This window comes from Chelonia mydas, chromosome 1, assembly GCF_015237465.2.
Source record: "Chelonia mydas isolate rCheMyd1 chromosome 1, rCheMyd1.pri.v2, whole genome shotgun sequence".
Classification (NCBI taxonomy): Eukaryota; Metazoa; Chordata; order Testudines; family Cheloniidae; genus Chelonia; species Chelonia mydas.
This window is the reverse complement of record NC_057849.1, coordinates 305,948,989-305,966,094: the sequence shown is the minus strand read 5'-3', so window position 1 is coordinate 305,966,094 and position 17,106 is coordinate 305,948,989. Positions and strand designations below refer to the sequence as shown.

At 42.6% G+C, this 17,106-nt stretch overlaps 1 protein-coding gene across 26 annotated transcripts in view; it reads left to right on the top strand.

The window, feature by feature from the left end:
• Positions 1-2,219: 2,219 nt before the first annotated feature.
• The window catches only part of CADPS2 (calcium dependent secretion activator 2), a 556,952-nt gene continuing 542,065 nt past the window's right edge, over positions 2,220-17,106 (top strand). For all 26 annotated transcript variants that reach the window (XM_037888978.2, XM_037888976.2, XM_037888967.2 and 23 more), the window contains exon 1: positions 2,220-5,531. In XM_037888978.2, the coding sequence (XP_037744906.1) occupies positions 5,178-5,531 (354 nt within the window). In that variant the 5' untranslated portion in view covers positions 2,220-5,177. The remainder of the gene's footprint in view (positions 5,532-17,106) is intronic.

Sequence of the window (17,106 nt, the reverse complement as noted above, 5' to 3'; positions counted from 1 at the left end):
GCTCTGCATAGTGCTGTTGCCCCTCTGGTATCCCAACCACCCCTTATAGCTGGGTGTGGGTGCATATCTCCATGTCTGGCGTTCTGGCAACTGCACGGGGGTGTGGTCAGCTGATTGCCTGTAAGCAGGGTAGACTCTGATCTCCCTTCTGCCTGTGCTCAATATGGCGTTTGTTAAGGTCACTACAGTCTCATATTGCTGCTCAGTAGATAGAACCAGAACTGTAACTAGTGCTAATTCTTTAAAATAAATCACAGTGTAAATTATGAAAATTAGAACATTTAAAGCAGCTGGGGTGGGGGGGAAGGCTACTATTGGGTAAATATGACCTGAAAATAAACCTGTGAGGTCAGCAGGAAGTAGAGAACAAAACAGGTTAGGTTAGATTACATCGATAAGGAGTTGCAAAAGTTGTTACTTTTACTGCATGAGTTGTTACTACTCATGCAGCTTAAGGGAAGATTCACTTCATTTTCTAGGTGTTAAAAAGCATTAAAGAAAACTAAGCTATTTTTCCCCTCACAAAAGATACAGGCAGGAAATAGAACAAAAGCAATCCTACTGCTAAACAAGAAGTGTGTTGTAATCCATTGTATGATAATACAGTATGAACAACCTAAGATTAATATGGCAGTAGTTGGTATTATAGATTTAGGACCAAATCCTGCAGTGCTGATGCAAGTAAAACTCCTACTGCAAGATTTGGGCCCTATGTTAAAACAAAAAAACACACCTCAGTAAAATGGAATTCTTGTGGACCTTTGGATGTGCATAATAGCTCCCCTGATGGAAGCAGAATTTGCCTGGAATGGTCATGGTCCACTGAGATGCCATGGTACTCAAAGAGTTAAGAAAACATAACATATCACTGATTTCTACAAACCTGAATGGACTAATTGGAGTATATATACCAGAAATGACTCTTATTTATGACTTTAAAACCTGAAGGTTTCCTACCTGCTATATATATACTGGACTAATGAAAGATCATAATGTTTCACATAATTTACTTATCTTCTGATGCCCTATCACCTCTTAAGTCAGAGGAAGCAACAAGTTTGGTCCTAAAAGCATAAAGGACCAAAACAGGTTAGATTGTATGCACCTTGGGGCAGTGACCCTCTCATCCTCTCTGTTTAGCACCATGCATGCTGATGGTGCTCAATAAATAAAAAAGGGTTGTGTTCCTGTTCCTTCAGCTCTGAGTCTGTGGAATGCAGTACCTTTTGAGCTGAAAAATGCCTTGGACCAGGAATCTGTTAAAAAGAACTTAAAAGATATTTTTATTTGTAAACACATCTTGCATGGTAGCATGATTTGATTTTCTTTTTAAAATGTCATCGGTGGTAAGTAGAGATGGGACCAAGCTGTGAAGTTCAGATCTGGATCCAAATTTTCCCCAAAATTTTTAAATCTAGGCCTTTAATAGAAATAGACCTCAGCCACAACGTTTGAATCCAGACTCTCAAAGCCTAAAGGAGTTCTGGTTTGGGCCCATCTCTGTTTCATAGTAGTACCTGTATTGTCTTTGTGAAGCACTTAGAATGATGGAAATAGGAGCTGATGATGATCTAACTCTAAAGTTGGGTACCGCAGACTTCTGTCAATTTCTTGGCTCAGGTAAGTAACTAGAATGCCAGCCACCTCAAGGATAGGCCCATGTCAGACATGGGGAACTAAGGTACAGAGAGGTTGTGACTTGCCCAAAGTCACCTAGTAAGTCTATAGCATAACAAGGACATGAACCCAGTCTCCCATGTATTAGGCTTGTGTCCTAACTACCAGACCCATCCTCCCTGTCAGAATGACAGATGTCAGCCACAAAAATGTAAATTACAACAACATATTTTCATGAGACACCTGCAAACCTGAGTATACATATAGTAGTTCCCATGGAGAAAACTGGTGCGTACACGAATAAATCTGGTCTTTCAGTACTAATGGTTGTGTTTGTCATGGCCCTGGCTAGGCTGCCCTTGCTGAGATTCTTTTCCAGTTCATGTGCACCCCTTTCAAGTAACTGTCCCATGCCTCCACTCTTCTTTGGCATGGGATCCCGCAATCTAACCATTCTCTGAGTGACGCTCTGAGTTACACACCCTGGTTGCCAACCATGATACCTAGAAGTCCCAACAGGCTTGGCACCTGCAGGAATTTCCCTTCGGAAGCATGGGTACAGTAGCAGTATACAGTGACACAGAAGCAGCCTTCTTCAAAACAAAGTATGATCTATTTTGCCAAAAGGTGTGTAGCACTCAGACAAATGGATTTAAAACAACAAAGAGGATTTAAACAAATGGATTTAAAACAACAAAGAGACATACACATACTGTCTTACCTATGCTTGGCATCCTCCTCAAGCTACTAAAAGAGATAACTTAGCGTAGGTGCCTCCCATTCTCTTGGGGACCACAAGTTACAATTTGCTTGCTGCAGACCCTGACTCTCCATCAGTCTGTGTCAGCCTGCAGCAGCTGACCTCTCTTAGGGCAGATCTCAGTGCTTTGAATTCTGATCTCCACATTCTCAGCCTTGGCAAAACAGCCATGTAACCAGGATTGGGACCGAGGAGTTGACTCTTCACAGCTGTTAATAGGATGCTCCTTATCTAGGCCATTGTGTTACCTTTCCTGCTTGATTACCCTAACAGCTCCCTGTTGCTCTAACTCCATAGCAAGCAACTCATTATAAACACAGAGAGGCACGACCAATATTTGTAAAAATAATACAAATGTTTCCTAGTTCTCCTCAGATATCTAAACTCTGAACATCTGAGAACAAAAGAGCCTATATCAGTCTATAATAGCTGCAGATGCAGGCCCAGGTTAACCAATGTGCACTTGGTCACTTACACTGGACCCTCATCTCAGGTCACCAGTTTTTTGTGGGTGGTGGTATGACCTGGCACACGGGGTTGCAACACTGCTCAGGATTGGCTTGGCTGCCCCCTCTGTCATGAGGGGGGCGGCTAGGCCAACTCTGAGTGAATGGCATTGCAACCTAGCACATGGGGTCACAGTACCACTCAGGACAAATTTGAGAGAAGATGGGAGGCCCCCAATTTCCACAAGCATAGGGCTCCAAAATTCTTTAATCTGGCACTGTGCAGTTGCTTACTGTACTGGTAGCACACTCAAGTTTAATGTAATATGGCAGCTTCTATGTGTACGAACAGGCTAGCTAATCCTGCAAATAATTGCTTAAATATAATCCAGTGTATGCATAGGACCATCAAATAAATGCAGAGTACAAGGGAAATATTACTATCTAACAACAAAACATTTTTAAAAGGACAATAGTATTTACTGACAATTATATATATTCCTTTAAGGGCAACAGGAGTAGTTCAGTCTCCAGGGCCCCTGCAGTTCTTGGTCTCTATACTGAGTTTGTTGATTAGAGCAAAGGAAGGTGCTGAGTTTACAAAGTGGGAGCTGGAATTAAACTGTGGTAAACTCATCTCATAGAAGGGCCACCAAACATCCATTTAATAGAAACAACCTTCAGTCCCTACAGTGAAAGGCTGTGTAGTCTATATCAATACCATGTGGCCTCCAGTCCTCCAATAAGTCAATTTAAGAAGGAATCCTTAATGTAGGTTACCTTCAACTCCAAGAGGGGGAAGTCACACACACTTTGCCAAGAGGTTACACACCTATCACTGTTGAGCCACACTGGTATGCAGGGATCCAAATCAGCAAGTATTCAACGTTTTTGAAGGTGCTATTTTGTTTTTCAGAATATAGGCTAAAAAAAGTCTCTAGCTGTTAAGGTTGGGAAGAAAACCTCAAAAACATGAACCTTGATAGAGCTTGTGCAATAGACCAGTAGTGCTAAGAGATGTGAACTGCTCCCTTCATCTCAGTGAAATGCTAACTCAGATTTAAATCATAAATTTAAATGTCACCACTGTTAAATATTTCATTCCTCAGCAAAGAAAGGAGAGGGAGGGTCACAGATCAACACAAGTTACTATGAGGGATATCTCCTTTTGTTGCCACAACCATGTAGCTCTTTGACAGATTTATTATTCCCCCCCCCCCTTTGAGAAGGAGACACTACACACTCAAGGCACCTAGCAAAGCACAAAACCATCATTCAAGCCCCCCAGAAGGGGAGCTAAGCTCCAGGAAGCCAGTGGAGCCCTAGCAGCTGCCCAGTGAATGGTATCTTGAACACTGCACAACCCACTGTGAGAGGTATCTCATTTTGGCTATTTGCCGAGGCAGTTTATTTTATGGGTATAGTCTAGCGTGCATTTCCCTAATCTGACCCAGTTGGCCGGGCTGGGTGTTCAGGAAGCTAAAGAGGAGATGTCATTCACCTGGGAAGTTCAAATGGATTCCTTCACCACCACTAGATCCACACATTTTAAGAAAAAAAACCTCAGTTACATTTCTGATTATATGCAAATGATCGTATTAACTAACGTGCATATTGTTTCCATGATAGCGACTAAGTTGTTCCCAATTCCCCCCCCGGAAAAGTGGCAACGCTCAACTGGATCCCAGTGCTGGATCCGGGGTTTGGTGGGACTGTTGGGCAAAGACGCATCAGGGCTGGGATTTCTGTTTTCTGGCGGAGCAGGAGCGGCGGCATTCTCTACTCAGACAGCGGACCGCGGGGGAGGCAAAAGTTGGCTGGATCCCTGTTTTGAGGCAGGGTTTTTCCTGGCGCAATCGGAGCGGCGGGACCCAACATCAGCAGGCTCCAGGTGGCGGCAGCTTTCCTCTGTCTTGGTTTCCCAGCGGGAGCCAGACAGCGCTTGGGCGGGCCAGGGAGCGAGCGGGCGGGCGGCAGGCAGCGGCGCTCCGGGCTAGCGCGGAGGGGAGGCCGGAGCGGAGCGCGCCGAGCCCCATTAACATTCCGTTCCACGTGGTGCTTGTTGTGGGCGCTACAGGTTCCCCACCTGCGCGGCGCGGCGCCGGCGGGCGGAGCCCGCCCCCGTCGCTCGGGGAGAAGTGACAGGCTGGCCGGGGCTCCGATAGGAGCCGGCCGGAGCAATTCCCAAGGCAACCCAAGCTCGACCCCCTTCCCAGGCCCCGCCCCCTCCCTGGCGGCGGCGGCGGCCGCGGTGGGAACTGGTCGGGGAGTAAAACTCGACGTGTCCGGAAAGGTGCGCGCCGCTTTCCCTTTCGCTCCGCGCCCGCAGGCAGGGGCCGCGCGCTGCCGGCACCATGCTGGACCCGTCCTCCAGCGAAGAGGAGTCCGACGAGGTGCTGGAAGAGGAGAGGCGGGAGGTGCTGGTGGTGGCGGCGGCCGGGGGCTGCAGCGGCAGCTTGCCGCGAGCCCTGCCGGCTCCCGCCCGGGAGCCCCGCGCGAGGGAGCCGGGGCGCCAGGGCAGCGGCCCCGCCAGACCGGCGAGCCCCAGCCCCTCGGTGCTGAGCGAGGGCAGGGAGGAGCAGGAGAGGCTGCAGAAAGAGGAGAGGGAGAAGCGGCTCCGGCTGCAGCTGTATGTGTTCATCGTGAGGTGCATCGCGTACCCGTTCAACGCCAAGCAGCCCACGGACATGGCCCGGAGGCAGCAGAAGGTGAGTCGCCGCAGGCACCGGTCCCACCAGCCGCCCTCCCTCCCCCCCCCACTTCCTGCCTGGCCGCTGGGCACTGCCCGCTCCGCCCCTGCTCCATCTGCGCTTCATGGTCCGCGAGCTTTGGGTTTGTTTTCTGCAATGCGACCCCTATCTCGGTGGCAGCAGCAGCGGCAGCTGATCGGCGCCGGCAGCCTGAGCCCGACGTGCCTGCTCAGTCCGGGTGCAATCCCCGGGATCCCGCAACACGTCTCTGAAGCGCCATAAAGTATTACAGCGCCCGTAACTACTTCTGAGCACGCCCGAGACCGGGATTGTGGGCCGTCGGCTGCCCACCTTTCATCCGAGTCTCTGCATTGATCGGTTCAGTAGTGAAGTGTTTTTGTGTCAGTTGGTCACACCGCACTGCTGAGAGGAATTTCCAGCTCGCTAGCAGAGCATGGAGAAGCCTGTTCAGACACTACCATATTCTAGGCTGGGCACATCTCTGGTTCCTTCAACAGGTATCTCTTTAACAGGCGTTTGTTTAATGAGCCTCCAAACGTTTGGGAGGAAGAAAATGCAGTCGTTCAACAGAGTGATTGATTTTCACAGATGTTTCTGCAAAGGGAATCAATTTCTTGTATTTTATGTCCGTGTTAATAGGATTATCTTTGCAGCAGATACTCCCAAAAGTAGAAAGAAAAGGAGGACTTGTGGCACCTTAGAGACTAACAAATTTACTTGAGCATAAGCTTTCGTGAGCTACAGCTCATTTCATCAGATGCATTCAGTGGAGCATCCGATGAAGTGAGCTATAGCTCACGAAAGCTTATGCTCAGGTAAATTTGTTAGTCTCTAAGGTGCCACAAGTCCTCCTTTTCTTTTTGCGAATACAGACTAACACGGCTGCCACTCTGAAACCTGTCACTAAAGTAGGTTCCACAGTGCATTTTTAAAAGCAGCATGGCACTAGTGGTGTGTAGAAACAAGCAGAAGAAAATTTCTTTACAAATTCTAAGTTTTCAGGGTGACAGTTAAATACACCTCCATTGTCAAATATGGGCATATAGGATCATTTTATAGAAAAAAAAATAATAATGGAAGACTTGTTAGAAGTACTAATCCAGCAGGGTATGATAGATGTCCTCCTTTGAGAGGCAAAACAGATGTGACAATGACATTAAACTCTGAAAGGTATTTCATGCAAAAAATAATGTTCTGGCCAAATACATCTAAAGATAAATCACGGATCTAATACAAAGGAGAATTGTTTGGTGAATGAGACAATCTGGCTATTTTGTTTCAGTGATTATTACTAAATGCAGACTCAAGATAAGGAGAAACAGTGTCTTAACAACTCAGAGAACCAATAACATGTGGTTGTTTGCTCTACCTTTAATAAAAGGCAAAGTTTCATTTGCTGTGCAATATGTTTGGAGCAGGCTCCGAAGAGAGTGTGTTACTCTATGCTTTTAGATTTTTCAGGAACTCAAAAATACTCAGTTATTGAAAAGTTTATTTTAAAATTTGAAATCTTTTCATTTTGTACTTGGTTCTGTAAATATCACATAATCAGTTTCTAGAAAGATACTAAAGGAACTCCTGTTAATGACTTCTTTAGTGGCAAATGCAGAGAATCTTTTTAAATTAAATCTCCAGACAGAATACTTTTGATTCTGACTCTTGATCTTTTTGAGTACGTAAGGGCTATTGGGAAGGAAAATAGTCTGGGTATTGACTTTTACATAGATTCAAATCTTCATATATTTCAGAATGTATTTATTTTTAATTCACAAAATGGTTTGAATTACACTTGGTTTATTGCTGTGAAGACTAGTAAACTGTTAGTTTAAGTGTTTACTGTTTTAGGGACGTAGGGTGCCAGCATGAATGTGACTGATATAGGTGATGGCAGATTGTCACAAAAATCCAGTAGGCACGAATGTAATGTGATGATAGTAACAGCAACAACAAAATAGCATATTGTAGTAGTTCTTTTATTACATTTTACTTATTTAAACAGAGAAACCCATGGTCAAGATTTTTCAAAAACAAGTGCCTAAAGTTAGGCTCCTAAATCCATATTTAGGACCTAAATAAGTGGCCTGATTTTTCCAAAATGCTAAGCACCCAGCTGTTGCTATTGGCTACAACCCTTAAATTCACTAAGTATTTTCATGGTAATGATCCAAGGTAGTACCATGTACATGGTGTTAATAAAGGTGTGTGAAAGAGGATCTGGAGGATTTCTGAGGTCAGTATAGGGCACTTATTGGTGTTGCAACCAGTGTAAAAGTGTGACACTTGCTCAATTAATGATTAGCCATTGAGCTGTAAATCACCCAAACTGACATCTTCTCTCAAATCAAATGCCACTACCTGCAATTTTCACTTCTAAGTGACGCGTCACATTCAGTCATTAAAATGGGACAAATTTTCATTTGCTTTAAGAATTTAACTGTGGAACTAGAATGATGTTTTATGTTTTTAATCAGGCTGAAAAACCTAGTAAGAAAGAAAAACATGTCATTTTTCAGTGTCCATAACTATGTTAGAAGTAAGCAACTATCAGATGTTGTTGTTATAATAATCTAGTAAAAGTAACATTCTTAAAAATACTGTAGCTCTGTTAGGCTTCAGCTGCTCAGCTAGAATGTTTTATTTAGCAGGAATTGTCTGAAGTGTAAACACACCTGTTTTCAGTACATGCCTCGTGATCATTTATAGTGCTGTCGGGAACGTAACAGAAAGCAATATCCCACTTTGTACCAGGGACGAATTTAAGATTTAGCCAAACACTCTGTAATTTCAAATTGCAAATCTACTTAAATCATTCATTTAATTTATCATTCATTACTTAGATTGCAGTAGGAACTACAGTGTTCTAGGTGTTTTCCAAATATGAAAGTCATAGACCCCGCCACAAACAAAACCCATAATTTGAAATAATCTGAATTTTTGTCTATTTCAAAATTAGCTTTTTAAAACTTCATATGTATAAACTTTACTCTTTTTATATAATAATTGCTCAAAGATTATTTAGCTATATCTTGATGGTTTTCTTAGATTTTATTTCTTGCCCACAAAATGCTTAGTTATTTGTGCACTTGACAATTAAACATTTTCTTGAACTCTTTGGATATTGATAACTTGTATATTAATCAGAGCCACTAGACAACTAGGAATGTTATTTTAAAAACAGAGTATTGGATAACCTATATGAAAATTTCATTGATCTACTACATATTTTATTATTTGGATTATATAGTAAATTGGGCTGCTTTTTTATGTGTGAGGCCAGCTACTATAGACAGTTCCTGCTGTATGTGTTCGTGTCTCCTCATGGTACACAAACTGATTATCCATACTTGTTAACAATAGGTAGGGGTTTGCTTACCTTACTCTTTCTCTACCCCCCTATACCTTCTTCCTACCCATTCTATAACATTCTCCATAATGCGTTAAGTAATCTCTTTTTAAGGTAAGTTGCTTCAGGAAGCTTCACTTCCAGATGCGTGGCTCTGTCTCACGTTCCCTTGTCACATTTGGAGGATATTCTGACTTCTGGCCTCATAGATCTTAAATAATGGGGTATCTGAAATCAAAAAACATTTTAAAAAGTGAACATCATGCTTGTGCAAAGCTCCACAACTGGTATGTTCTGGGTAGCGAGTATGCAAGATCCTGCCAATGTGCCTCAGCCCTGACTAAGAGATTCATAGATTATTTTAAGGTTAGAAGGAACAATTGTGATCAAAACAGGTATCATGCCCATTTTACAAATGGGCACAGACAATCTAAGTGACATGCCTAAGGTGAGACAGGAAATCTGTGGTGCAGTTGAAAAATGAACCAAGATCTTTCAAGTCCCAGTACGGTTCCTCAACTGCAAGACCGGCCTTCTGCCCTACCACGTCTAAGGGTTAAAGTCTCTTATTCACATTTATTTAATCCTTGAACTCTGTTATACAGACTTTTAATGTTACTTGTAATTATAATTTCTGTGGTCCTGTTCGCAGGGAACTGGACTGAGACCACCTCATTGGGTCGTTTGACACAGACCACTAAATAGTTCATGTGGTGGCCACTGGTGGTCACTAATGATTGGGAAGGATTTGAACCAGTGACCTACATGTGGAAAAACTCAAAATTCCAGCACCATCTCAGTCTTCCCAAAGACCAGATCTCTTGATGCTGTGCATTATCAGTGATGTTTTTGCTTGCAGGCTTCTAGCAGTCTTGCTGATAAATTATCTAACCTCTTTTTAGTTTATTAGGCTTTGATCATTTATTTTTTTCTGCTAATTCAGTATTCATATGTTGCTGAGCAAATACTGCAAGATGTGCCAGACTGCTGCTTTTTGTTACGTGGAGTATATTATCCAGTAGGGAATGTGATGGAAACCACATATTAAACTACAACCTCAGTCTGAACAGAAACAATATCTGTGAGGAGATGGCTTATTTTTTTTAAAACCAATGCATTGATCTCTATGATAACCTGAGACCTCAATGCTTAATTTTATAGGCTGAGTTGTATTAATGAATTCAAACTGTTTTTTAACTGTGATTTTAGCATTTACTCTACTTTCCCCTTATATTACAAGAAAAGTATCCAGCTCATTTCTGAAGCTCAGGAAACAAGAAATAAAAACAAGTATTAGAGTATTTTATATAAGAATTTCCATATTGGCTCAGATTAGTTGTTCACTTAATCCAGTAACCTGTTTTTGACTATAAATTACTGTAATTTCATCCCTTAATTTTATTTAAGCACAAGATATGTAAGAAAAATAGTTGCTAAATAGACATTAAAATTAATCTACAGGATTATGCATAACTAAAAATGTGTGAAATCTGGCTCAAGGTGGAATCCTACCACCCTGTCCTTTTATTGACTTTTCTTTTGCTTGAGACAAAAGTTAAAACAATGGTCAAATGTGCTAAAATGGCTTAAGCATTAAATTGGAGGCTATCTAGTACAGACAGGAAGTCCTCAAGGGATCAGGGCAGGGGAGCACCCTTTTGCTAGAAGTGCTGGACTCCGTAGATATTCTGTCACAGGAATATACATGCTGAGTGATGAAAAACCTTCCACATAAACTTCCAGGGTAGATCCACGTTTATTGTGGAAGAGGAAATGAAATAATGAAAAGATTCAGCGGTGGTTGCTGTAATACATTGTTGTCTATCATCGTACTTAACACCGTTGTAGCATCAAAGCATCTTCAAGTATTTGTGGATTTATTCTCCCCTAACTTCCCTGTGAGAGAGGGTAGGATTATTACCTTCACTTTACAGATGTGGAACTGAAGAACAGAGAGAATAAGTTATTTTTCTCAAGTTGACACACTAAGTCTTCAGCAGAGCCAGAGTTGAATCTAGGCCTCCTGAGTATCAATGCAGTGCCTTAACCAGAAGACCATCATTCCAGTGGATATTGTGTGAACATTCAACAACATGCTTCTCCAGATGTCTTGGAATGTTAATGTCACCAGTGTACATAAGTGTACTGAGGGTGGCATTCTATTTTTTATGAGCAATAAAGCCTGGTCTAAAACAAGTTGTGATTTTTGTTTTGTTCCTGAGAATCCAATGAAGTGTATGCCGGTGTCTTTCTTCTCACCCCCACCCTCCAAAATACAGCTGATTCAATTTATATTTGGAAAGCTCATAGAGTAAAGCGTGTAAACAGAAATGGATTGTTCTGTAAACTGTTTTCACTCTAGAAAGAATTTTGTTTGTGAACATGCACACTCAGTGAGTTAGGGGATTAGACTGTGCCCTGAGGATTACATTCTGAACTACTTGAGCGGTGAAAGGTTGTGACAATTATAGTGCTCAGTTTTATTCATGAACTATATGCCAGAGGAATGTTCTCTATCTGAGTGACACATCAGGAGGAGGGTTCCTGAGTAAATGGAGGACGACAATAAGTGGTAAAATTCAGTGCCTGAAAGGATATCAAACCACTGCTTTTTTCTTCCATATTTATAATTTTACTTTAATATGTACATACAGTAGAAATCCAAGAATGGGGGAAGAATTTAAAAATAAATCAATAAAAAACCTACCAAAACCAAACGTGAAATATTTCCAAGCATGATATGAAGTCATATAACACCAAGATTTAATTAAACTATGCCTTTAACTGATTATAAAGAATGGACACTAAAACTAAAACCAGAACTAAATCAGTCTAACATCTGAATCAGAAGAAGCAAAAAGAAAACTATTTATTTCAAGTAATAAATGACTGACATTTCATATTTTTCACTTGCAAATAGGAGGGTGGGGTATAACCAAACAAACCCACAAATGAGTACATCAGAAACATTACTATTCAAAGCTGGGAATAATGGAATTCAATAATTCATTTTCATATGAAACCTACTAGCTTCCTTTTGCCTGTTTTTTCATTTTTCTAGGATTTTATCAATGGTAGAAAAGTTGATCATAAGTTATAATAATAAAAACCTCCAGGCAACTATCAGGAAAAATTTAGCAAGAAACAAAACCATGGTGTCCATCCCCAGGGAACACACTGTATTGTCAGATATTTCTTTTCGGCCTGTTTTGCCCAAGCAATATCTGGAAATACATCTGTTTTTCTTCCCCTGTTACAAACTATCTCCTGGATGCTTCCGGGCCTCCTTCATATGATGGTCTGACCAAAGTAAAGGTGGAAGTGTGGAACTACCCCACAAAGCCAATTCTGATGAAGATTCCAGGGGTATTTCAGAAGTAGTAGTACATTGCAAAGAATTCTCACACTCCCTGCCAAGGCAGATCAAACTTAATCAGAAATGGTTTCTATCAAGAGAGGTAAAATGGAACATTGATCTTCTCCCCCCATACCCTCAAGGAGAGCTAACACTCCCAAATTACAGCTCTTAAAATGATTTTCCACCATGTCTTTTTTTTTTTTTTCTGATGAAACTTAGGCTTATCCTTTACAAGCAACCTAAGGCCCTGTCTTGATGGGCAAAGTGTTTGTTTTACTTTCAGTTATCATAGATGTATCCAGTTAGCATGCCATGATTTGATAAGCCCTTTGAATGCCCAAGATGTGGGCTAACAGCTTCACATGTGTTTAAAAGGCTATTCAATTGTGTTGTGCTAACATTATTGAAAAATTCACCCTTTTTGTCCATCAGAAAAGGCTTTGGTGTTTTAGATTTTTTTTTTTACCTTAGACTTGTCTGTGCTAGTAAAATTACCCATTGAGGGTGATGGATGTTGGCCATGGATGAGGTTTAAGAAATTTTGAAAGCTGTTTTATAGCAAGTGAAGCCAGTGACAAGCAGTGTCCAGCACCATTTCAGAGAATGGCGATTAAAGCAGTTAGTTTAACTGTCAGTTAAAACTGCTGTCTCGTTTATCCAACTCAGCCTCAACCAGATGTGCCTTAGTCAAAAGTTTATAATAGTCTAGTTAGTTAGTTAGTACCCATTAGGCGTCTGGCGTTTAAGGCAGCAACAAAGCCCCTCCACTCCTGTATGTTTCTGGCAAGTCTTTCAGTGGTTCCCCAGTCTTTCAGTGGTGCCCCAGGTTTTTCAGCTCAGCTTCCTCAGTTCTTCGCCACGTTGTTGTTGTTTTTGGGCCCTCATTTTCGCTTGCCTTCAGGTGTCCATCTTATTGCTACTCTGGTGCTGGAATCAATTTCCATCCAAAGCAGATGGCCAATCCATCTTCAGTGCCTCCTGGTAATGATGATGCTCATGTTTTCTTGGCTGCACTATGTGAATAAGTCCAGGTTTGAAATTCTTCTGGGCCAAAAGATACGAAGGATTTTTCTGAGGCAGATTGTATGAAATAGACAGTTTGGACATGTTGTATTTTGTCATTTCCCAGCATTCTGCCCTATAAAGTAGTGTTGAAAGTACTCAGCTCTGATAAATCTTGAGTTTGATTTTGGTGTTACATTTTTATGATTTCCAGACTGTGTATAATAGTCTAAGGTGCTGAAACCTAAGCAATGTATTTGCCTTATCAGACTCAGAGTGGTAGTCCTGGCTAGCTAGAAGATTGGCCAAAATAAAAAGCTTGCAATCATGCAAGTAAAACATACAATTGTTGCCAATTTCTGCCCTTTTATGTTGAATAATACCTTTGTGTTTTTTGTTTACCCCACCCCTGTTTTGGGATAAATCTCATCAGCTCTGTTTGCTTTGGCTAACACTCTGTTCTGAGCGGGGCTGGGGTGGCGGGGAGGGGAGGGAAGAGAACTTCACAGGTTCTCTACAGGTGGCTGATCAAAGCACTCTCAAGAAGACAGCATGGGGAGCCCAGTAACTGTCACAATCTCTGCAGGGCTACTGGGAGGGAGTTGGCTAGCTGCTTTGCTCTTTTCCAATATTCAGAAAGTTATTCCTGCCCTTCCATTATTTTGTATGTGGGTGTGCGTGCTTTCTTTCCTGCCAGAGCAAGCTACCTGATGCCTGGGGAAGCATGGGTGCTGTGTTCTGTCTCCTCACCCACTTCCAGTGTTCTTTGACAGGACTCAAAACGTGTTTGGGGGGTGGGAAATACCTGCTAGGACACAACCACTCCCACTCCATCCAACCTCTTGCAATTTAAACAACTAAAACATTTGTGTACTGTATTTAGTTGTAGAGTGTTGTCAACCAATGCAGCAAAAATCCATTTGTTGAATGTCATTTTGACTAATTTCACTTGTATTTATTGAATGTTATATTAGCTGAATAACATTTGACTAGCTCTTAAAAGAAAAAAAAATTGTGACTAATATATTTTGGGGAATACTAGCCAGTCATCCCTCCATCTTCCTGGCTTTTGGTATGTCATTTTTCCCTTCCTGATTTCACTCCGTTCTTCCATAATAGATGATGGTACTTAAGGTTCTGATTTTTGGTTTTAACTGATAAATGCTGATAAAGCACCCACAATACAGAAAAAATTAAAATTGTTTATCCAGTAAACTTGTATCTAAGGGCTTGTCTACACAGAGCAGTAATGCGGACTACGGGGGGTGATTTCTAAAGCATATTAACGTGTTGCTCATTAATTTGTTGATGTAGGCCCTGGTGGTGTGCACTAAATATTTCCTGGTGTGCTTTAACATAGTGCTGCCTGAAACAGTGCTACGTTAAAGCGCATTAGAGATTACAGTAGTATATATTTCAGAGTAGCAGCCGTGTTAGTCTGTATCCGCAAAAAGAAAAGGAGTACTTGTGGCACCTTAGAGACTAACAAATTTATTAGAGCATAAGCTTTTGTGGGCTACAGCCCACTTCGTCGGATGCATAGAATGGAACATACAGTAAGAAGATATATACACACACACACACACACAAAACATGAAAAGATGGAGTAAGAGGCTAATTATATATAGCTCATCTTAATAGAACAGAGGGAGGGTGCTGGATGCTGTCCTTTGGCTCTGTTCTGGAACTCTATTATTCATTAATATGAAGCTCAGGCTCGTGTGTCTAATGGATTTTTAGCCCTCTGCCCAGCTCTGACTTCTGGGAGAGAAAAGAGTATTCTCTCTCCTCACTCTCTGGTTCTCATATAGTCTCCTGTTGCTAGAAGGGAATGTGGGAGGAGTCTTTGCAATGTGACCCTTCCCAAAGTCTCTTGGTTGCTGTGATGGGCTTGAGTCTACTACTCCAATCTTACCTGGGTTTTCTGGCTATTGTGGGAAGGTGTCTGTGCTGAACTACCCTGACCTTGGTGTGTTTTGGGGACTAGCGGTAGCGCCTGCTTCTGCCTGGAAATGCTAACAGCATATTGAAATTGACCAAATTCTTGTCATTCTCACTTGTTCCCACAGTGTCCTGAACAACAGCTATGGAAAAAGGACAGGACTCTTGTCAGTTTTCTCTCTGATGCAGTCTGGGGAGAAGTGTGAGGCGCATCAGAGGCAGTAGAGTTGCTTGCAGTACACCACATTGCATCAGTTTATGCCCAAGTTCACAGTTCGAAGGTTGTTAGTCATAAGGGCTAGAGGCTTAAAAAAAAAATAGAGATTTAAGATTCTGTTGAAGTTGATGGCACTTGCCTGAAAGAGCTTATTACATACTCTGGGCAATTTTAAGTCCTGCTATTTGTGTTATAACTGTAAGAGACCCAGTTCAGCACAGAATAAGTGAATGCTTAACTTTAAGCATGTAAGTCCAAGAAGATGCTTAAGTGCTTTGCTGAATCGGGGCCACAATGAGAATTTGTTGGAGGGGGTATGAGAAAATAAACTATATTTACTCAGTTGTAAGTTTGTAATAAATAATGTGTTGGTTTAAAAAAAATCAGAAGGGCAATTATGCAAAACCTTTTGCACTATTTTGTTTGCATCTTTTTTTCTTGAAAATTCATTGTGTCTGTACTTGGGAGTCTTTCCATTAAAGCCAATGGACTTTTCATCAGACTCCATGACATTCCCTTTCCAAAAAAGTGAGATCAATGAGTACAGTAATAAACCTTTATCGTTATGGTGATTAAGAGATAAGTAGGGTGGGCATAGGTCATGAAAGGCCTTGAAAGTGAAGACAAGCAATTTGCTTGATGTCCTGGAGAATGGGGAAAGAGAATAGGGATCCAAAGGCTGACATGGTCAAAGTGATGGGTTAGGAAAATGATCCTAGCAGCACTATTCTGAATGGGTATGAACAGGGCAAGGTTGCATTTATCAAGGCCACAGAGAAGGATGTAGCAATAATTGAGATTTGAGATGACAGCCTGGATTAAAGTTTTAGCTGTGTGAATGGATAGGAAAAGTCATGTTTTAAAGATGTTATGCAGACAAAATCTGCAAGATTTGGACCTAGCCTGGATGTGAGGCTCTAGACTAGAGAGATATCTGAGTTGAAGATAATGCCCAAGTTGTGGGCCTGAGTGATAGGCAGATTCTTGTGTTGTGCTCAGTGATCAAGAAAGGAGGAGAGAGGTGGGCCTGGGTGGAAAGATTAGTTTTAGTCATGTTGAACTTGAGCTGATGGCTAGACATCCACTAGATTGGGGTGGGCAAACTTTTTGGCCCCAGGGCCACATCTGGGTATGGAAATTGTATGGCGGGCCATGAATGCTCACGAAATTGGGGTTGGGGTGAGAGTTCTGGCTGGGGGTGCGGGCTCTGGGGTGGGACTGAGGATGAGGAGTGTGGGATGCAGGAGGGTGCTCCGGGCTGGGACTGAGGGGTTTGGAGGGCGGGAAGGGGATCAGGGCTGGGGCAGGGGGTTGGGGCGTGGGAGGAGGTCAGAGGTGCAGGTTCTGGGGGGCACTTACCTCAAGCAGCTCCCAGAAGCAGCGGCATGTCCCCCCTCTGGCTCCTACACTGAGGCGCGGCCAGGTGGTGCTGTGCGCTGCCCCATCCGCAGCTGCCGCCCCTGCATATTCTATTGGCCAATGGGGCGGGGGCAGCGTGCAGAGTCCCCTGACTGCCCCTATGCATAGGAGCTGGAGGAGGGACGTGTTGCTGCGTCCGGGAGCCGCACGGAGCCATGTCACGCACGAAGCAGGGCAAGTCCCCTGCCAGAGTGGAATAAGCCCCAGACCCCGCTCCCCAGTAGGAGCTCGAGGGCTGGACTGAAACGTCTGACATGCTAAACATGGCCTGCAGGCTGTAGCTTGCCCACCC